This window comes from Microcaecilia unicolor, chromosome 10 (genome assembly GCF_901765095.1).
Source record: "Microcaecilia unicolor chromosome 10, aMicUni1.1, whole genome shotgun sequence".
In the NCBI taxonomy this organism is placed as follows: Eukaryota; Metazoa; Chordata; class Amphibia; order Gymnophiona; family Siphonopidae; genus Microcaecilia; species Microcaecilia unicolor.
In genome coordinates this window covers 79,890,852-79,913,211 of record NC_044040.1, presented here as the reverse complement: position 1 = coordinate 79,913,211, position 22,360 = coordinate 79,890,852, and the positions used below count along the sequence as shown (strand labels likewise).

The 22,360-nt window shown below is 45.8% G+C and overlaps 1 protein-coding gene across 1 annotated transcript in view; it reads left to right on the top strand.

Annotated features, from left to right (window-relative positions):
• PPM1H (protein phosphatase, Mg2+/Mn2+ dependent 1H) overlaps positions 1–22,360 on the top strand; it is a 407,312-nt gene that overhangs the window by 361,628 nt on the left and 23,324 nt on the right. The window contains 1 exon segment of the mRNA XM_030216868.1: positions 19,909–19,972. Coding sequence (XP_030072728.1) covers positions 19,909–19,972 — 64 coding nt within the window.

The window sequence follows — 22,360 nt, the reverse complement described above, 5'->3', positions numbered from 1 at the left end:
TTCATCATAACAGAGTAGTCCTCTGCACTCACCCTAAGTTCCTGCCAAAGGTGGTGTTGGAGTTCCATCTGAACCAGTCAATCGTCTTGCCAACATTTTTTCCCCGTCCTCATATCCGCCCTGGCAAAAGCAGTTTGCATACCTTGGACTGCAAGAGAACATTGGCCTTTTACGTGGAGCGGACAAAGCCCTTCAGACAGTCCGCCCAGTTGTTTGTTTCTTTCGACCCTAACAGAAGGGGAGTTGCCATTGGAAAATGCACAATCTCCAATTAGCTAGCAGATTGCATTTCCTTCACTTATGCCCAGGCTGGGCTGACTCTAGAGGGCCATGTCACGGCTCATAATGTTAGAGCCATGGCTGCGTCAGTGGCTCACTTAAAGTCAGCCTCCATTGAAGAGATTTGCAAGACTGCAACGTGGTCATCATTCCACACATTCACATCTCTTCAGTGTGAATGTGTGGACTGAGACCACGTCGCGTCGGGTGTCCTGCCTTCAGCAGGACACCCGACGCGACAGTCGGTTTGGGCAGTCGGTGCTGCAGAATCTGTTTGGGGTTTATGATCCAACTCCACCCCCTAGATCCATTTTTGTTCTGTTCCAGGCTGCACTCTCAGTTGTTTATGGTTTCAGGTCAATCTATGTTATGTCCTCACCGTTGCAAGGTCCAATTGATCAATGTTCATTGTTTTGAGTGAGCCTGGGTGCTAGGAATGCACCACATGTGAGAACAAGCAGCCTGCTTGTCCTCGGAGAAAGTGAAGATACTTACCTATAACAGGTATTCTCCGAGGAAAGGAGGCTGATTGTTCTCACAAACCCGCCCACCTCCACTTTTGGAGTTGTTATTTATTTCTCTATATGCGTTTGGATTTAACTGAAAAGAAGTGCTCACACGACGGGCGGGAAATCAGTCCGCCCATGCGCGCCACAAGACTCTGGCAAAACTTTTTAATATTTTGCTTGCAAAATGTGAATTCCTGGGCCGACGCGGACGTCGACCCATATGTGAGAACAAGCAACCTGTTTGTCCTCGGAGAAAAAATATAACAAATTAACATATATACCAAGCACCATCAGCTTGGAACATACTCATAATGTAATGCTAAAAAAAAGTAAGAAAAAGAAGATAAAAACATTCTCTTACACTTCAATTATTACTCAGTCTCATTTACATGGTCAGGGAGCAGCTTAAGGCCCTGCTTCCCTTGAATTAGAGCTGGGGCTGGTCAATGGTCCTTCAGAACTGAGAATAGGGCCTTGCCTCTAATAGAAAAGATTCCAGCCTGCACAGCTACCCTTCTTGATAGCTACTACTAATACTACTAAACATTTCTATAGCGCTACTAGATGTATGCAGCGCTGTACATATTATATGCAGCTACTTTCTCTGTCCCTAGAGGGCTCACAATCTAAGTTTTTGTAAGTGGGGCAATGGGGAGGGTTAAGTGACTTGCCCAAGGTCACAAGGAGCTGCAGTGGGAATTGAACCCAGGTTGCCAAGATCAAAGCCCGCTTTGCTAACCATTAGGCCACTCCTCCCTCCTAAATAGAGGGAGGAGTTAGCAACAGTAGTCCTTATTTCCAGTAACTAACATTCAGGGTGAATTCTCCAAATTACACTGAACTTTAGCTACCTCAAGTTAAGCACGGCTTCTCCTGTGGCAATAGCTCCCCTCACCTCTTAGAACGCTGTGACTCTCATATTCATAAAGAAGGAACAAGAAAAGACAGCCTGTTAGAGTTCTTTGGGCTATGGAAATTAGATTCCAGTCTCTCTCACAGACTTCTATATTTCCACTCTAACAGGATCTGTGAGAAGTGCTCACACGACGGGCGGGAAATCAGTCCGCGCATGCGCCAGAAGACTCTGGCAAACCTTTTTAATATTTTGCTTGCAAAATGCCGATTCCTGGGCTGACGCGGACGTCGACCCACATGCGAGAACAATCAGTCAGTCTGCTGTCCTCGGAGAAAACGTGCTACAGGTAAGTATCTTCGCTTTGTGGTTCTTGTGATAACTGTGTAACAATTATTTATATTGTTTTTGTATACCGTCTAGTACTATGGATAGTGCAGGATGTAAACTGTGCAAATAACTAAATAAATATGGTTCCTCTGCCCTCTTCCAAATGCTGCCATTGTCATGCGAACAATATTACATCTACAATTCTGAATAATTTTAACAAGACTTTTGCATATTGTACTACATGCTAAAGAGTGGGTGCAGGCTTAAACACTTGCATACTACAAATAGATTTATTTAGCTTTTCAAAGAAGCACAAAGTCTTATGACTCCATTTTTAGAACAGATATTTCAGTTATTTACCTATAGAAGTGAATATCTGTTCGTTGTTTATTTGTATAAATCCTACATGAAGTATATTTTTATAAGTCCTCTTTGAATTAGTTCAGATAATATATACCATGCCACCCTACAAACCATAAACAATATTAATAATATAATAAGTTTCAAGTTTCTTTATTCTAGATATACCGCTAAAGGGTTTGTGCCATCATAGCGGCTCACAGTGACTATATAATAAGAGAGATTATAGAAAATGAACTACAATAGCCATAGGAAAGATAAAGAAACTGGGGGAATAGAGAGAAGGTAAGGGTAGCTAGGGGAAAGGGGATAGATAACCAAAAGAATCAGCACACAACAGGGAAGAGGCGAAAAAGACAAAGATTCCAGCAGGCTGAGCCTCATAATCACAGACAATCGTAGCAGCTGAAAAATTACCTCGATGACATTAGTTTTATACTTTTGCTGGAAACTGTAGAAAACTCACTGTACATGGTGTTGTGATGGTGTAGAATGTAATCTAACAATATTAGAGAACATTAAAAAGGTGGTTTCAAGGTTAAAAAATATGAGAAGCAGCTATGGAAGAGGAATGAGCCATTGTTTCATGTGTGAGCAAAGACTAAGGTCAGTTCCTTTAATTTTAGCTGAGTGTGGAATGCATGGTTCTGTAATGATATATAGTTATTTGAAAGATGCATAATGTGCAAACTGCAAAGATCTGCTGCTCTGACCAAAGTAATAAAGGAGATGAAACCTGAATTATTATTTGCAGCATAGTTCTTGACAACAATGAATTATTCTCCTTTTCTTTACTCTGCATATGACTCAAAAATAGGCAGCTGTTTGGGATCAAAAATAACAGGGGATTTTAGTTCACACCTTTCTCAGTAGATATTTTCCTGTTCCCATAGGGTTTACAATATGATAACTCCAAATAGAAAAACTAATAGCAATCTGTACTCTCAAACCGTATAGAAAAATGACTAGATTAGCTTGTTTGAAATATATATATATACTAGTAAAAAAAAAGCCCGTTTCTCACTGAAATGAAACGGGCGCTAGCAAGGTAATCACCTTCTCCCATTAATGTTTTTAGGTAAATTTTTTGGAGAAATATGCTTTGATGGTAATAAATAATTTTCTGTGGTGTATTATAAGTAGTTTGATAGTGCATAATGAGATGTATATTACAGTGCCTCCTTTTGGATGAGGTTGGGATTTTAGGATGTGTGAGTTTCTCCTACAACCAGTGCTTCTGTGTACACCATTCCTTAGTGATTATGTAACCATTGGAAGAGAGTAGGACTGGAAACCCCAACCCTGTTGGCCAGCACTTACTTATCATTACTCATCTGGGTGACTTGAATGTTAAATGTTAATCGCATACCTTTACTGTAAGCAAGTTGCTAACCATTCAAACTTTCTGTCCAGCATGGTTTGAAGCTGTGGACGTTTTCGAGATGAACCTTTGAGCTGGTTAGCTTTCATGTAAGGAGGTGGGTGTTTCCTGCCTCCTGCCGGGTCTCAGGCAGAGAATAAAGAGGGGGAATTGTGAGAAAAAAGCGGGGGAGGGGTCGGTCTGTACCTGTGCACAGTGAGAATGTTTGTGCTCCCCGACGGGGCTTCTGGCTATGATTAAGGAGATGCAGTAGCAGGAAGTGGAAGAGGATAAGGGGCCACCCGGAAGGGAAGCAGAGGGCAATGCCTGGCCAGCAACTGTACCTGGTAGGTAATGCAAAACAGAATTGTTTTTGAGAAGTGTGTGCAGCGAGGATGGAGGATCAGTCTCAGTGCTGTAACGGAATGACATCGGTTGTGGGTCAGTAATGCCGTTTTTTTTTTTTTTTTGTATCGTCCTTTGCCATCTGCTACTGATGTAGGGAGTGACATATTGTGTGGGGTGTGCGGCTGAGGGCGGCACTATGATGGAAAGATGGAGGTCTCCGTTGCCGGCAGTTGTTGTTGAAATCAGAAGATGGAGGTATGAGAAGTTGTGGGTTGGGTGGAGCGGGAGTGACGTATTATGCGGGGCAGGGCTGAGGGTGGCTGTATGAGTGTTTCTGAGGTTAGGAACAGTACATGGCTTCATTGGGTGCGAATTGTGTGCATGGGGGTGCGGGGCACACGACGCCTCACACTTCCGTTTTTGAGCTATGGGCAAAACGGATATCTCTGGAGCCTCACACTTCCGGTTTGGAGCAGTTTGGAGGCTTCATTTAGAACGTTGGGGTCGCGAATTATGTCCGGAAGGGGCAGGGCTATGAGTGACAGTGAGTGGTGCATGAGTGAGAGTGAGTGAGCTGAGAGCCTAGCCTTCAGTGTTTCCCTCCCACAGAGTGAGCTTCAGAATGTTTCCAGGTGAGAATTATTATTATAGATATAGTAGGGGCATAGCCAGCAGTCTGTTTTTGATGGGGACTAGGGATGGACTGGATGATGGTATGGATATTTTCCTCTCTCCCCCCCCCCCCCCCCCCCAATATTGGTTTTAAAATAATACCTTTGTGAGCAGGGATGCTCGGGGAGTGCTGGGGTCGCCAACTGGAAGCATGCTGCGTTCAGGGAGAGAGGCAAGAGAGCAGTTCATGCAGCGGAGCCCTTTGACTGGCAGGGCTTCAGCATCCCTGCCAGCCATTGAACAATTTTGGAGGGGTCATGAGCCCAAAGGGGGGGGGGCAGACCCCCGGCCCCTCCTCCCCCGGCCCCTCCTCCCCCCCCATTGTGGCTGCATCATGAGTGTATGGTTATGTTATTGCCAAGGTTTTAAATGATGTTGATATTTAGTCGCCTGTCTCATATGAGCATGTGAAGCATCTGTATAGTCTATTTTTTTAGGAAAGTAGGTGCCTACTTTCCTTTATAGAAAAATATAAGAACATAAGCGTTGCCATACTGGGACAGACCAAAAGTCCATCAAGTCCAGGTTACTGTTTCCAATAGTGGTTGATTCAGGTCACAAGTACTTGGCAAGATCCCAAAAGAGTAAAACAAATTATATGCTGCTTATCCTAGAATATTAACGTAACATGATAGATTACTTGTATATAATTTAGCCACAAGCACTTATGCCAGCCATAGAGCTCATGTAAGTGCTCACACTTTAATTGCTGAAAAGCACATCTAAATTATAGTATTCTATAATCTACATTCATAACTGTTCATACTCTGCCCAGACACCTCCCCTGTGTATGGCCAAGTTCAAAGTACGCACCATCATAATTGAGTGCCTTTCTGGTAGAATAGCACATGGCCTCAATTTTGGAATTCATATGCGTATGGAATCACATTACATAAATGTTTGAGGAGCACTGGAGTTAATATTACTGCTCACTGTCTGAACCTTGCATTGCAACAACATGTGAGAACTTAAGCTTCGCACGGTGATATGATAAGCATATATGGGTTAATATTTATTTTAAAAAAATTCTGTCCTGCTCTAGCCAGCAATTCTAGACGGCTTACACTTGAAACATACACAATATTTTTGAAAAAACACTTAGGGGGTCTTTTACTAAGATGCGCTCTTGTTTTTGATGTGTGCTAAAATTGTAGGCACACTAAACGTTAGAGACGCCGGTGCATTCCTATGGGCGTCTGTAACATTTAGTGCGCCCACAATTTTAGCGTGCGCCTTAGTAAAAAACGCCCTTACCATACTGACTATACGTAACTTCATGAAATATCAAGTCTCTACAAAAGAAATGTGCCTTCAATCATTTCCTGAACTACACAACAAATAATTTGTCTGAATTCTGTTGTGCACTAAAGTTATAGGGACCGATATTCAGACCGCAGTAGGCAGCCCAGATAATTCCCGTGGTCAGTGGTCAGCCTGGATATTCAATACCAGGCCATTTCCGGTGACTGGTATTGAATATCCAGTTTGTTTTTGACCGGTTTAAACTTAAGCAGCCAAGCCAATATTGCAGCTCTGGCTGGTTAAGTTTCTAGCAGCCAGAGATAGGCTGCAACTTAGCCAGCAATGCACTGAATATTCATGGATAGCCGCTAAGCGCTGTCCACGAATATTCAGCAGGAGATAACTGACTATCTCTCTCTGAATATTCGCAGATAGCTGGTTAAGTGATATTTAAGCAGCCAGGAGCCACTCCGGTTAAATAGCGCTGAATATCTGATGAATAGTTCTTAGCTTGTGTTTGCACATAAATGCTAGTATTCTAGAGCTTGCATGTGCAATTGGCAACCCTTGTAATTGGCACCCACTTACATAGCACGTATTTGCAAGAGAGTGTACACAGGGGCAGAGCATGGGTGAGATATAGGCACATACATATCATTTATAGACTACTATAAGTTATGCATGTCCCAAGCGTCTAAATGTTAGGTGCATTGATAGCCAGTTATGCTAGTATTCTGTAATGAAACCTAGGTGACTAGCTTCCATTATAGAATAGGATCCTACCAGGCACCCTCCAGGTGCCTGACTAGAGGCACCCAATTATAGAAACCCAGTTATAGAATTGCCCTCTGGGCAGTTATGTTGTCTTTATTTATTTTAGATTTTTGCTCACACCTTTTTCAGTAGTAGCTCAAGGTGAGTTACATTCATATACACTGGATATTTCTCTGTCCCAGGAGGGCTAACAATCTAAGTCTGTACTTGAGGCAGTGGAGGGTTAAGTGACTTGCCCAAGATCACAAGGAGCAGCAGTGGGATTTGAACTGGCTACCTCTGGATTGCAAGACCGGTGCTCTAACCACTAGGCCGCTCCTCCACTCCCTTTATAAAACAGAAATCAAATAGGCACCTGTTTTGGAGTTTCAACACATGCTGTGTTCATCCTGTTACTAATTATGTCCTGAAAGGAGAACTCTTTATCTTGTTATAGTGCTAGTGCTGCCATGCGGCCTTTCAGTGTGAAGCAGCATAATAGAATAGGAATTTTCCTTATTGCCAGTCGTCTTATCTTTCATGCTGACATCACTTTTCAACAGCTTATTACAGAAATTGTGCATTTATTTTCTGAGATTTATGTTAAACCTTAAGGAGGCCATTTTTCATTTGCCCCTGTAGTTACAAACTGCGTTTCTTATCAACTGACTTGCATTACCACAATTCAGGGCTGTCAAGAGTCAAAGCCGGGCCCGGAGCAATCAGTCTTGAGGATCCCCCACCCCTAGTAGCCGTGCCCCCCTAAAAAAAACAAAAATATTTACTGTTATGGGCTGACAGAAAAAAAGACTACCAGCTAGATACAGACACTGATGCACTATTAGGAACAGGAAGGGAAAAAGTACTTACAGCAATATACTGTATATTCTCCGAGGACAAGCAGGCTGCTTGTTCTCACTGATGGGTTGACGTCCTCGGCAGCCCCCTCCATCGGAAAGTTTACTAGCAAAGGCCTTTGCTAGTCCTCGCGCGCCCATGCGCACCGCGCATGCGCGGCCGTCTTCCCGCCCGAAACCGGCTCGAGCCGGCCAGTCTTCTTTCGTCCGCGCTCGGTACGGTCGTGTTACGCCGTTCGTGCCCCAGAGAGTCGACCTCGCGCGTCCTTTTCGACGTGTTTTTTTGCTGTTTTTTCCTTGAAAAAGTTCGGGAAGCGCTCCGGTAGTGTTCCGGAAGACCCTTTCGGGTTTTCTGCCCTTCCCGTATTTCTCAGTTTTTGCCCCGTAAGTTTTCTTTCGTTGTCGGGGTAGGCCTCTTTTGGCCTCGGTCGAGATTTTTCTCCCTCTAAATTTTGGTGCTTCAATTTTCGCCATTTCGGCTTTTGATTTCGCCGGCGTGATTTTTCCGCCCATGACATCGAAGCCTTCCAGCGGCTTCAAGAAGTGCACCCAGTGCGCCCGGGTAATCTCGCTCACTGATAGGCACTCTGCGTGTCTTCAGTGTCTAGGGGCCCAGCACCGCCCTCAGAACTGCAGTCTGTGTTCCCTGTTACAAAGGCGGACTCAGGTAGCGAGATTAGCCCAGTGGAACGTTTTGTTCTCGGGCTCTTCGTCGGCATCGACGTCGTCAGCGTCCGGACCATCTTCCTTGGCTGCCGCTTCATCGACTGCATCGAGGCATCGAACCTCTGCATCGGCGCCGAGGCATCGGGCGACTGCATCGACGTCGGTGGTACCGAGACTTCGTCTGCTGATGTCGTCGGACGGAGGTGCATCGTCAGGAGTGCAGGTGAGGGCTGTCCATTCCCCTGCTGGTGGCGGTGAGCCTTCGGGTGGGTCTCCTCCTACCCTGAGGGCTCCTGCGGTACAGCCCCCCCGGGATCGACCTTCTTCGGTCTCGGCCCCGAGGAAGCGACGGATGGATTCTACGTCCTCCTCGTCGGTGCCGGGGAGCTCCGGTGACATGCTTCGGAAGAAGTCGAAGAAGCATCGACACCTGTCTCCTCCCCATGTCGGTACCGAGAGCTCTGGGTCGCCGAGGGATTCGGCACCCAGCAGGCATCGGCACCGAGAGGACCGCTCACCCTCTGTTCAGGAGGTGTCGATGCGCTCCACTCTGGACAGCCCGGAACAGCCTCCTCGCCCGGAACAGGTTCTGACGTCGACGCCTGCATCGACCTCTCAGCCTTTCTCTGCAGCCGCTCTAAACGAGAGCCTCCGGGCCGTTCTCCCAGAGATTCTGGGAGAGCTGTTGCGCCCTACCCCTCCGGTACCGGCAGTGCTTGCGCCTCCGGTACCGTCGAGCGTGGCGCCGGCTGGCCCATCGCCCGGGTTGAGGTCCCCGACGTCGGTACCGCGTGCGGTGCCGACAGCGGCCACCTCCCAGGAAGGCTCCCCGACTACGTCGGCGGAGGGAGCTTCGCCGATGCGGGCGAGGGAGTCTACCTCTCGACGCCCCCACCGTGGACGGGGTTCCACCGAGTCGAGTAGGGCGAGGTTGCAGACGCAGGTTCGTGAACTTGTGTCTGACACCGAGGGTGAGGCCTCGTGGGAGGAAGAGGAGGACCCCAGATATTTCTCTGACGAGGAGTCTGAGGGTCTTCCTTCTGATCCCACTCCCTCTCCTGAGAGACAGCTTTCTCCTCCCGAGAGTTTGTCTTTTGCTTCCTTTGTCCGGGAGATGTCTACGGCCATCCCCTTCCCGGTGGTTGTGGAGGACGAGCCCAGGGCTGAAATGTTTGAGCTCCTGGACTATCCTTCTCCACCTAAGGAAGCGTCCACTGTTCCCTTGCACCATGTCCTAAAAAAGACATTGCTTGCGAACTGGACCAAGCCACTAAGTAATCCCCACATTCCCAAGAAGATTGAGTCCCAGTACCGGATCCATGGGGACCCAGAGCTGATGCGCACTCAGTTGCCTCATGACTCTGGAGTTGTGGATCTGGCCCTAAAGAAGGCTAAGAGTTCTAGGGAGCATGCTTCGGCGCCCCCGGGCAAAGACCCTAGAACCTTAGACTCCTTTGGGAGGAAGGCCTACCATTCTTCTATGCTCGTGGCCAAGATCCAGTCTTACCAGCTCTACACGAGCATACACATGCGGAACAATGTGCGGCAGTTGGCGGGCTTGGTTGATGCTCTTCCCCCTGAGCAAGCCAAGCCTTTTCAGGAGGTGGTCAGGCAGCTGAAGGCGTGCAGAAAATTCCTGGCCAGAGGAGTTTATGACACTTTTGATGTTGCGTCCAGGGCCGCTGCTCAAGGTGTGGTGATGCGCAGGCTCTCATGGCTGCGTGCCGCTGACCTGGAGAATAGACTCCAGCAGCGGATTGCGGACTCGCCTTGCCGTGCGGACAACATTTTTGGAGAAAAAGTCGAGCAGGTGGTAGAGTCTCTCCACCAGCGGGACACCGCATTCGACAAGTTCTCCCGCCGGCAGCCTTCAGCCTCTACCTCTACAGGTAGACGATTTTTCGGGGGAAGGAAGACTGGTCCCTATGCTTCTGGTAAGCGTAGGTACAATCCTCCTTCCCGACAGCCTGCGGCCCAGGCTAAGCCCCAGCGCGCTCGCTCTCGTCAGCAGCGTGCGCCTCAGCAAGGCCCCGCGGCTCCCCAGCAAAAGCAAGGGGCGAGCTTTTGACTGGCTCCAGCAGAGCATAGCCGACATCCAAGTGTCAGTGCCGGGCGACCTGCCGGTCGGGGGGAGGTTGAAAGCTTTTCACCAAAGGTGGCCTCTCATAACCTCCGATCAGTGGGTTCTCCAAATAGTCCGGCAGGGATACACCCTCAATTTGGCCTCAAAACCTCCAAATTGTCCACCGGGAGCTCAGTCTTACAGCTTCCAGCACAAGCAGGTACTTACAGAGGAACTCTCCGCCCTTCTCAGCGCCAATGCGGTCGAGCCCGTGCCATCCGGGCAAGAAGGGCTGGGATTCTATTCCAGGTACTTCCTTGTGGAAAAGAAAACAGGGGGGATGCGTCCCATCCTAGACCTAAGGGCCCTGAACAAATATCTCGTAAAAGAAAAGTTCAGGATGCTTTCCCTGGGCACCCTTCTCCCCATGATTCAGCAAAACGATTGGCTATGCTCTCTGGACTTGAAGGATGCCTACACACACATCCCGATACTGCCAGCTCACAGACAGTATCTGCGATTTCAGTTGGGCACACGCCACTTCCAGTACTGTGTGCTACCCTTTGGGCTCGCCTCTGCGCCCAGGGTGTTCACAAAGTGCCTAGCTGTGGTAGCAGCGGCACTTCGCAGGCTGGGGGTGCACGTGTTCTCATATCTCGACGATTGGCTGGTGAAGAACACATCCGAGGCAGGAGCCCTGCAGTCCATGCAGATGACTATTCGCCTCCTGGAGCTACTGGGGTTTGTGATAAATTACCCAAAGTCCCATCTTCTCCCAGTGCAGAAACTCGAATTCATAGGAGCCCTGCTGGATTCTCGGACAGCTCGCGCCTATCTTCCAGAGGCGAGAGCCAACAACTTGTTGTCCCTCGTCTCGCGGGTGCGTGCGTCCCAGCAGATCACAGCTCGGCAGATGTTGAGATTGCTGGGCCACATGGCCTCCACAGTTCATGTGACTCCCATGGCCCGCCTCCACATGAGATCTGCTCAATGGACCCTAGCCTCCCAGTGGTATCAGGCCGCTGGGGATCTAGAGGACGTGATCCACTTGTCCACGAGTTTTCTCAAATCCCTGTATTGGTGGACGATTTGCTCCAATTTGACTCTGGGACGTCCCTTCCAAATTCCTCAGCCACAAAAAGTGCTGACCACGGATGCGTCTCTCCTGGGATGGGGAGCTCATGTCGATGGGCTTCACACCCAAGGAAGTTGGTCCCTCCAAGAACGCGATCTACAGATCAATCTTCTGGAGTTGCGAGCGATCTGGAACGCTCTGAAGGCTTTCAGAGATCGGCTGTCCCACCAAATTATCCAAATTCAGACAGACAACCAGGTTGCCATGTACTATGTCAACAAGCAGGGGGGCACCGGATCTCGCCCCCTGTGTCAGGAAGCCGTCAGCATGTGGCTCTGGGCCCGCCGTCTCGGCATGGTGCTCCAAGCCACATATCTGGCAGGCGTAAACAACAGTCTGGCCGACAGACTGAGCCGGATTATGCAACCTCACGAGTGGTCGCTCAACTCCAGAGTGGTGCGCCAGATCTTCCAAGCGTGGGGCACCCCCTTGGTGGATCTCTTCGCATCTCGAGTGAACCACAAAGTCCCTCAGTTCTGTTCCAGGCTTCAGGCCCCCGGCAGACTAGCATCGGATGCCTTCCTCCTGGATTGGGGGGAGGGCCTGCTGTATGCTTATCCTCCCATCCCTCTGGTGGGGAGGACTTTGTTGAAACTCAAGCAAGACCGAGGCACCATGATTCTGATTGCTCCTTTTTGGCCGCGTCAGATCTGGTTCCCCCTTCTTCTGGAGTTATCCTCCGAAGAACCGTGGAGATTGGAGTGTTTTCCGACCCTCATCACACAGGACGAGGGGGCGCTTCTGCATCCCAACCTCCAGTCTCTGGCTCTCACGGCCTGGATGTTGAGGGCGTAGACTTTGCCTCTTTGGGTCTGTCAGAGGGTGTCTCCCGCATCTTGCTTGCTTCCAGGAAAGACTCCACTAAGAGAAGTTACTTCTTCCATTGGAGGAGGTTTGCCGTCTGGTGTGACAGCAAGGCCCTAGATCCTCGCTCTTGTCCTACACAGACCCTGCTTGAATACCTTCTGCACTTGTCTGAGTCTGGTCTCAAGACCAACTCTGTAAGGGTTCACCTTAGTGCAATCCGTGCATACCATTACCGTGTGGAAGGTAAGCCGATCTCGGGACAGCCTTTAGTTGTTCGCTTCATGAGAGGTTTGCTTTTGTCAAAGCCCCCTGTCAAGCCTCCTACAGTGTCATGGGATCTCAATGTCGTTCTCACCCAGCTGATGAAACCTCCTTTTGAGCCACTGAATTCCTGCCATCTGAAGTACTTGACCTGGAAGGTCATTTTCTTGGTGGCAGTTACTTCAGCTCGTAGAGTCAGTGAGCTTCAGGCCCTGGTAGCCCAGGCCCCTTACACCAAATTTCATCATAACAGAGTAGTCCTCCGCACTCACCCTAAGTTCTTGCCGAAGGTTGTGTCGGAGTTCCATCTGAACCAGTCAATTGTCTTGCCAACATTCTTTCCCCGTCCTCATTCCTGCCCTGCTGAACGTCAGCTGCACACATTGGACTGCAAGAGAGCATTGGCCTTCTATCTGGAGCGGACACAGCCCAACAGACAGTCCGCCCAATTGTTTGTTTCTTTTGATCCCAATAGGAGGGGAGTGGCTGTGGGGAAACGCACCATATCCAATTGGCTAGCAGATTGCATTTCCTTCACTTACGCCCAGGCTGGGCTGGCTCTTGAGGGTCATGTCACGGCTCATAATGTTAGAGCCATGGCAGCGTCGGTAGCCCACTTGAAGTCAGCCTCTATTGAAGAAATTTGCAAAGCTGCGACGTGGTCATCTGTCCACACATTCACATCTCATTACTGCCTGCAGCAGGATACCCGACGCGACAGTCGGTTCGGGCAGTCAGTTCTTCAGAACCTGTTTGGGCTTTAGGATCCAACTCCACCCCCCGAGGGCCCTGTTTGTTCTGTTCCAGGCTGCACTCTCAGTTAGTTGGTAAATTTTTTAGGTCAATCTCAGTTATGTCCTCGCCGTTGCGAGGCCCAATTGACCATGGTTGTTGTTTTGAGTGAGCCTGGGGGCTAGGGATACCCCATCAGTGAGAACAAGCAGCCTGCTTGTCCTCGGAGAAAGCGAATGCTACATACCTGTAGAAGGTATTCTTCGAGGACAGCAGGCTGATTGTTCTCACAAACCCGCCCGCCTCCCCTTTGGAGTTGAGTCTTCCCTTGAAGTGTATTGTCTTGCTACATACTGGACTGGCCGGCTCGAGCCGGTTTCGGGCGGGAAGACGGCTGTTCATGCGCGGTGCGCATGGGCGCGCGAGGACTAGCAAAGGCCTTTGCTAGTAAACTTTCCGATGGAGGGGGCTGCCGAGGACGTCAACCCATCAGTGAGAACAATCAGCCTGCTGTCCTCGGAGAATACCTTCTACAGGTATGTAGCATTCGCTTTTTTCCGTTACTGTTACAGAAGTCAAAGCTGAATTCTATACAAACGGACCAGAAACCAGACATGTCAAGTTACCTAGTTCCAGGATGGAGACATTTTAGCCAATTCTGATTTTGAACTTACACCTCAAATCAGTGTGAGATTTATAGTCCTTGATTCTTTCCATTGAAATCCATGCTGCATGTCTCATAATGCATCAATACAGGGTTGTCAGAAGCTAGATGTGGTCTTAAATCTCCCTGTTGGAACTGGGTAACGACAGCTCTGAGAATCTCAGTATAAACCCTGAACCTCCAGTTTTGTAACACACACCACAGTCCGAAACTATAGATCTAGGACTTTCCCCATAAATTGACAGTTTCCATTTGCTAAATTATAAAAATTAATGCTTCATTCTACCTTTGTTGTTTGGTCATTTTATTCATATTTGTCAGTCTGCTTTCCTCTGTTTTTTCTTTACTCTCTTTCAAAGGTTTCCAATCCATCTATCATATCTTCCTTTTCTTTCTAACTTCTTCACTTCCTCTCCTACATCTATCTCTGATTTTAATCTGTTTTCCTTGTAGTTTTTTTTTTTTTTCATTTATTTTTCTGTACATCTGATTTCATTAATTCATTCTATCTAGTCTTTGGTCTTCTTCTCTTTACTACATCTACCTGCAGCTTACCATCTCCCTCACCCTGTTCCTACTATTCCTTATCCTATGATTCCTCAGTTTTCATGTTTGCACTCCCCTCTCTCTCCCCCCCCCCCCTCTCCTCCCAGTTTCTCCTCTCTCCTCCACTCTATCCAGCACTTCCTCTTTCTGCCCCTCTGAGCAGTTCTCCGTGTCTCTTTTCCCTCCTCTGCCCAGTATCACCTCCATGCAGCATTTCTCCATCACCCTAACTTGCACCCCTTCCCTTGTCCAGCATTCTCCTCTCTGTTCTTGTCCAATTGTCTAGTATGTCCCCTTTGCTTTCTGACTACCCCCCCATATCCAGCATGTCCCCTTCTGTAGCCCTATACCCCCCATGTCCCTTTTTACTTCTTAATCCAGCATCTTTTCCCTCTTCCCCATCCTCTAAGCCAGCATCTTCCCCCATCCTGTTCCAGTACACCCTCTCTTCCCCATCCCAATTCAGCATCTCCCTTCTGTCATCTTATACCCACCATGTACACCATCTACCCTTCTCTACCTGAGCAAGCATGTTTCCTTTCTTTACATCCATCCTTGATCCATTATTTCCTCTCTGTCTTCTCTATCAGCTTTCGTCCAGCATCTTCCCTCTCTCCACCCCTCTATCCAGCATCTTCCCGTTGTTTTCCTACTCCCTCTTCCCATGTTCAGCATCTTGTCTCTGTCTCCCTCTCCCCCTTCCCATCATCTTTCCTCTGTCTTTCTACTTTCCACCACAAGTCTGGCATCTGCACTTTCCTCCTCAGATCCAGAATCGCTCCTCCCTTCTTCTACCCACTTCTTCCTCTGCCACTGTTATTTTCTGCAATGCGCAGCAGCAGCAGTAAAGCAGAGAGAAATCACTGGGCCTTTCATAATGCCGGTGCTGCTACACACTCTGCTGGTACCTGTCCGCTCCCCTCGGAAGTCACATCCTGTTTTTGAGGGCGGAACTGGCACCGGCAGAGTGTGTAACAGCACCGGCATTGTGGAAGCCCCGCAGCTTCTATTTGCTTTATTGGCACTGCTGCACATCTCAGAAAACAGCAGTGGCAGAGGAAGCAGTAGGTAGAAGAGCCGACGTGCAATTCTGAAACAGGAACTGGGATGGCAAACCAGTGCGGGGCCCAGCAAATCTTGTCCTCACTGCCCCCCCCCCCCCCCCCCCCATCTCAGCAGCCCTGCCATAATTTAACACAAATTAAATAATATAAGCCCCATTATTCTTGGTGGTGCATTACTAATTATCCCCTCATTCTGTAACAGGTGTCTACATGTAAGCACCTAATGAGGCTCATTTTCAAAGCACTTAGCCTCCCAAAGTTCCATAGAAACCTATGGAACTTAGCCTCCCAAAGTGCTTTGAAAATATGCCTCATTGTATGCTTAAATTTATTGTTGGCATTTATGCGTGCAAGTGTGCTCTTACATGGGTAAATAGCGCTCAGCTGCTATTCTATAATTGGCTAAAATAGCTTAGGAGTAAATTCTATATATAGCCCCCCAAAAAATTGGCACCGCTAAAAGCTTATTCTACAAAACGCACTTAAAGTTAGGCACAGTTTATAGAATAGCACTTACACCCAGAAATCACACCTACCTTTAGGTGTGGCTATTTGCACCAACTGAAATGAGGTGCAAATATATGCGCCTGCATTAGACACGTATCTCTGTTATTCTATAGCAATGCATATTTTAAGAACGCACCTGTTCCACCCATGACCCTCCCGTTTCCATTCTGCCTTTCTCAAATCATGCATAAATTCACACACACAAAGTTCAATTAAATGTCATTAGTGTCAATTGCTTGTTAAAAAGCCAATTATTAGTGCTAATTAGCTTGTTTAATTAAATTGTGCATGAAAATTTTGGTGCCTTTTACAGTATGAGTGGATTAGTGTGTAATTGTAAGGGGGACATTCACAGGGGGAAACATAGGCAGGGCAGAGGTGGGACCAACTGTAAATTATGTCTGTAAATTTTGCATTTAGGTGCTAACATTTATTCCAGCCATAAACCTAATGTAAATGTTAGTGTCTAAATGTAGGCACATTACTGACTAACACTAGTATTTTATAATGACAGTTACACTTGTAAATGCCATTATGGGAGAACTACCCACTTATTTTGGGCACTTAAGTTGTAGCACCCAGTTATAGAATAGCCCCCTGTGAGTTTAACTTAAATTAACTCATATTAATATGCATTAACTCATTGGGGGGGGGGGGTCATTTTCAGCTCATGGTAGAAATAAGCTGGTGGTAAACGCCAAGATGCACATTTACCACCAGCTGATTTCTACCGCAAGCTAAAAACGCTACCACAGCTTAGTAAAAGACTCCCTAAATCAGTTAGTAAATGATGCCCTACTTGAACACTTAACACACAAACTTGACCAGGGTTTTCAAAAGGAAATCACATTGATACTTTCCCTTTGAAAATTGAAGTAAAATATGTATTTTAAAACCACTGATGTAATTGTGCCTTTTCTTTCATGCATATGATAAAGATAGCGAGATTAGTATGCATAATTTTCAAAATGCCATGTAAATGTGGGATAAAAACTGGGCCACCATTCTGCCAACCATGAATGCTCTATTAACTCTCTCCACTGCAGCGAAGGGTGACTAAAATGATAGCGGGGATGGGACGACTTCCCTATGAAGAAAGACTAAGGAGGCTAGGGCTTTTCAGCTTGGAGAAGAGATGGCTGAGGGGGAGACATGATAGAGGTATATAAAATAATGAGTGGAGTGGAACAGGTGGATGTGAAACGTCTGTTCACGCTTTCCAAAAATATTAGGACTAGGGGGCATGCAATGAAACTACAGTGTAGTAAATTTAAAACAAATCGGAGAAAATCTTTCTTCACCCAACGCGTAATTAAACTCTGGAATTCGTTGCTGTAGAACGTGGTGAAGGCAGTTAGCTTGGCAGAGTTTAAAAAGGGGTTAGACGGTCTCCTAAAGGACAAGTCCATAATCCACTGCTAAATGGACTTGGGAAAAATCCACAATTCCAGGAATAACATGTATAGAATGTTTGTACTTTTGGGAAGCTTGCCAGATGCCCTTGGCCTGGATTGGCTGCTGTGGTGGACAGGATGCTGGGCTCGATGGACCCTTGGTCTTTTTCCAGTGTGGCATTACTTATGTGCTTATGTACCTATGAACAGACCTGGAAAGACTTATTCACCCACACATATGTCTTTTGTTCATCTCATGGTCCACTCGGAACCAAAACTATGTGTTCCTGAGCCTCTTGTTGCAGCTATATAGCTCCCATTAAAGTTAAAAGAAATGATTTTGTAGTTTTTGTTTTCCTCTGGTGATATAAACAGGAAACATAGCATAGACATTCCCTGCTGTTTTACTCTATTGTTGGCATTGAGAAGGCAGTATGAGAAAATCCTTGTAAAAACCAATGAGTGAAAATTATTTGTTCAACAGCTAAATCTGTAGACCAGCAGGGTACTGATACATTTATTGTTTGCTAAGACCGTATATGTAATACATTTATCCTACCATTATCATTTACCTTGATGACTTTAGCTTCTAATCCTACTTCAACTTGCATCCTTTTCTCATATAGGAGTGGCCTAATGGTTAGTGTAGCAGGCTTTGATTCTGGCAACCTGGGTTCAATTCCCACTGCAGCTCCTTGTGACCTTGGGCAAGTTTCTTAACCCTCCATTGCCCCAGGTACCAAAAAAAACCAACTTAGATTGTGATCTCTCTAGGGACAGAGAAAGTACCTGCATATAATATGTCCAGTAGCACTATAGAAATGATTATTATTAGTAGTATATATATACAGTTATGTGCAAACGTTTAGGTACTCCTGTGCAAGCTATATGTTTCACTGAATTATGTGAACAGAAATTGACATAACCTGTACATGGTACAATGTTAAATGGGACATCTTTCTGCTCAACTTTTTTTTTTTTTTTACATTTATATCCCACATTATCCCAAGCAAACTTGGGTTCAATGTGGCTTACATTTGAAAATACAGTGAGACAGAATAATAGAATTCAGTTATATCATGGGATGGCATAAATGTGGCTAAAAAGATGGTGAAAGAGATGCAGTAGGAGATGGGGTACAGGGTAACAGAAGAATGATCTGGAGGCAAGAGAAGGAAGGACCTTGGCTCAGCCCCCCAGATTGCCTTGGCCTTATCCAGTTAGAACTAAATTATATAAATAGTGCATAAAAAAATAGCGCTTAACACGATTCTGTAATCAGCACTCAAAGTTAGGCGCTGTTTACAGAATAGCACTTAGTTCCAGGATCCATAACTCTTTTTAGTCATGAGCATTTACACCAGCTGAACCCTGGTGTAAATCTTCGTGCCTAAATTAGGCGCGGATCTCCCTTATTCTATAACAACACGCATAAATATTGGGAACACCCCGATCTAACCATGAACCTCCCATAGTTGTGTCCCCTTTTTGGAGCCATGCATAAAATGTACACACGGATCCAGGTGAATAAATTTCTGCATATAAATTTCAATGACAGCACCAATAATTGATTGTTAGGGCTCAATTATCAACACTAATTGGTATGTTAATTAAATTACTTTTGCAAATTGGGCACACCCAAATTTGAGCGTGCAATTTATGGAAATCTCATTTTTATTGGTATATCATAATAACAAAGAATCATTCACAGCAATAATGGCACAATTTAATCAGAACAAAAACTCATCCCACAACACCTTGTGTGCGCAATATAAAGTGCCATTTATAGAATTTGGGGTTTAGTACCAGGATGATCAGAGATGATAGATAAGTCACCTGGAAATATGGCCCCAGTGAGTGGTACTTATCCAGGCAGGAGTGGCTCCTACCTTGATAAGTGCTGCGGAATTTTGGGACCTAAGTTAATATTGTAGATGTAGAAATTTGGACACCCTTCTAGCTGATTCATTACAAGTTTTTTTTTTTAAGTAATTAGTTAGGCCCAGAATGTTTGGTGTCTCAGGCCTTCAACTAGTTTGTCAAAGAAAATTCTATGTATGTGTTGGGGAGATATATGTATATATGTAAGATTCAGAATCTCTCTTTCTCTCTGTCTTCATGAGCACTGCAGTATTCATTTGAAGTTCTGGCACTTACACAAATTCAATCTCTACTTAAGATGCGATAATACTGTAATATAGTGCTCATGTTACCATCTAGGATGGTAATATATCACCAGTGTTGTCGATAACTAGGTAGTTGCTGCATCTGTATCTTGAGAGCAAAGACAGTTTCATCTTTAGATACATAATATTCTTTGCTTATCTGTGTTATTTATTTTCTTACATTTGTCTATCTGTACAAACAGGGTGACTACCAGTGGAAAAATCTTGCATTTGTCTTTCCTTCAGTGAAGTCTTCAATAAAATAAAAGAAAAAAGAAAAATTAGACCTTGAAGGATTACTGATTGCATACAAGCTTTTATAGTGTTGTTTCTGCCCCACAGGGCATACAAGACCATCGAGGATGATGACTTGAAATTTCCCCTAATATATGGAGAAGGTAAAAAGGTGAGTATTCGTGCTGTCCGGAAATGAAATGTCAAAGGGCAAACATTAATTTCCATTTGGTTAACTTTGTGGAAAACAAAATATTTTCCAAGTAATATTTTCTTATATTGTTCATTTTGACACCTTTATGGAAGATCAGATCAGACATAAATCAGTTTTGCCACTGTCTGATCACCTTTTAAAATGCACGGCCTTATATGAATTTTGAGGGCACTATTCAGCCTATGGCAGTTAGATACCAGCACTGAATATCCGAGTTTTGCAGGCTGCTGGAAGTTATAAGGGTCCTACCAATATTCAGCACTGGTACCCGGATAACTAAGGAGGTTTTATGACAGGAGACGGCATGAGCCTCTCTGGCCCATTCTGTATGCTGTAGCCAGTGGGCAGAGCCTGTCTGCCGTATTGTGTGCCCCCCCCCTCCCCCAACAAAAAAAAAGCCATTCACAGATGCTATTGCAACTACCTGTGTGTGTGTTTTTTTTTTTGAATATTTTATTTTAAAAGCTTCCCATATGTAACCCAAGTTTTTAACCTCTGGGCATCTTTAAGAAAGGTCTTGGCTCTGCCTGCGCCTCGGGTCCTAGTTGTGGGGATCCCCCTAGAGGATTAAAAAAAACCCTTGGGTTACATATGGAAAGTTTTCAAATAAATAATAAAGCTGTCAAATAAAAAAAAAACACACACATACATAGGCAGTCACAAACCTCACAAGTTTGCTATCTTCAATAGCGTCTTGAATGTTTGAGGTCCCACAATGTGGCAGATGCATGGGGGAGACAGCTTAACCTTTTGATGTCATGTTGTCTCCTGTCATAAAACCTCCTTGTGGACAACTAACAGGGCATAATTGGGCAGCATTGTGTGCAATCCTATTTGCCCGGTTAGATGACCTCCTAGATCCCCTTCTGTGATTCTAGCCAATATTCAGATATGTCTCGCATATGTTCCAGTAGCTGTGATGAGGGTGATTCTGTATAGCTTGCCTGAAATCAGGATAATGAGTGCTAAGCGCAAATATTATAACAGCAGTTGTGCATGCAAATTTTGTTATAGAATACTAGCACATGTTTGCATTTACATGCCTAATTTCAGGCACAGGCACTTATGTTTGCTCAGTATCTTGCATAAATGCTCATGCCAGTTAGGAACATAAATGCTAGTAGTATTCCATATAACCTGAGTGCATAACTCCCTGACCTGCCCATGCCTCTCCCTGATCCACATCCTTTTGAAGTTGTACACTCTGAAATTTGAATGCACAACTTATAGAATAAGTGGAGGAGTAGCCTAGTGGTTAGTGCAGTGGACTTTGATCCTGGGAAACTGAGTTCGATTCCCATTGCAGCTCCTTGTGACTCTGGGCAAGTCACTTAACCCTCCATTGCCCCTGGTACAAAATAAGTACCTGAATATATGTAAACCGCTTTGAATGTAGTTGCAAAAACCTCAGAAAGGCGGTATATCAAGTCCCATTTCCCTTTCCCTCATATTTAATAAGACAAATAGCATAGAGTAAACAGAAATAAAGACAATCCTATTACAGAAATAGCTTGGAGTAAAGGTATGTAAATCCCTAGCTAGACTCTAAAGTATAAAGAGTCACTCTAACCCCAGGGCACTGCAAGGTTACATGGCACACATGCAGCCTGATGTAGTCCTACAGATGTCAGCATATTCTTCAGATGTCAGTCTGGTCCAATGCAGATGTTGACACACAGCAGCTAACCCTGGCAAGAGCTGCCTTTTATGGACAAATCGGGAGCCTTATCTGTATTGCTGACATATGTGCTAACCTTGGAGAACATAAATAGTAGCTCCAAGTGTCCTACATTGATGTCAATTCTGATAACAGCTTGCTGCATTGACATCCATTTTGATAACAACCTCCTACATTGACGTCAGTTCTGGTAACAACCTGATAACAGCTTGATTGTCCTGGAACATCATGACCTTATCAGCAGCTTCTGCCCAGTAAACAAGAGTTGTTATTCTTCTGTTAGACTTGATGTTGCCATAATGTCTTAGAGTCTTTATAGAGAAAATGTCTGAATTTGTTTATAATCAGGTTCTTAATGCTGGATAGTGCCAAGTATGTAGGACCATGTAGGTCCATATAGTCACATGGATGGATGGGCAAAGTGCTCATAGTGCTACAGTAGTGCTTCAGCAGCTCTCCTACAGGGGTTTAGTGGGGTCTGAACAGGAACAATACTCAGTTGCTCCTGCACTTGCCAGTGCCAGGTTCAAAATTGGGAGAACTGTTCCATAACACTTACCTGTTTCTTTCAAGATTGATAGTTGGGCTATAGAATTGATTCTCAAACCTGGTCCTGGATGTATTCCAGCCAGTCAGCTTTTCAGAATATAAACACATGCAGTGGAGGC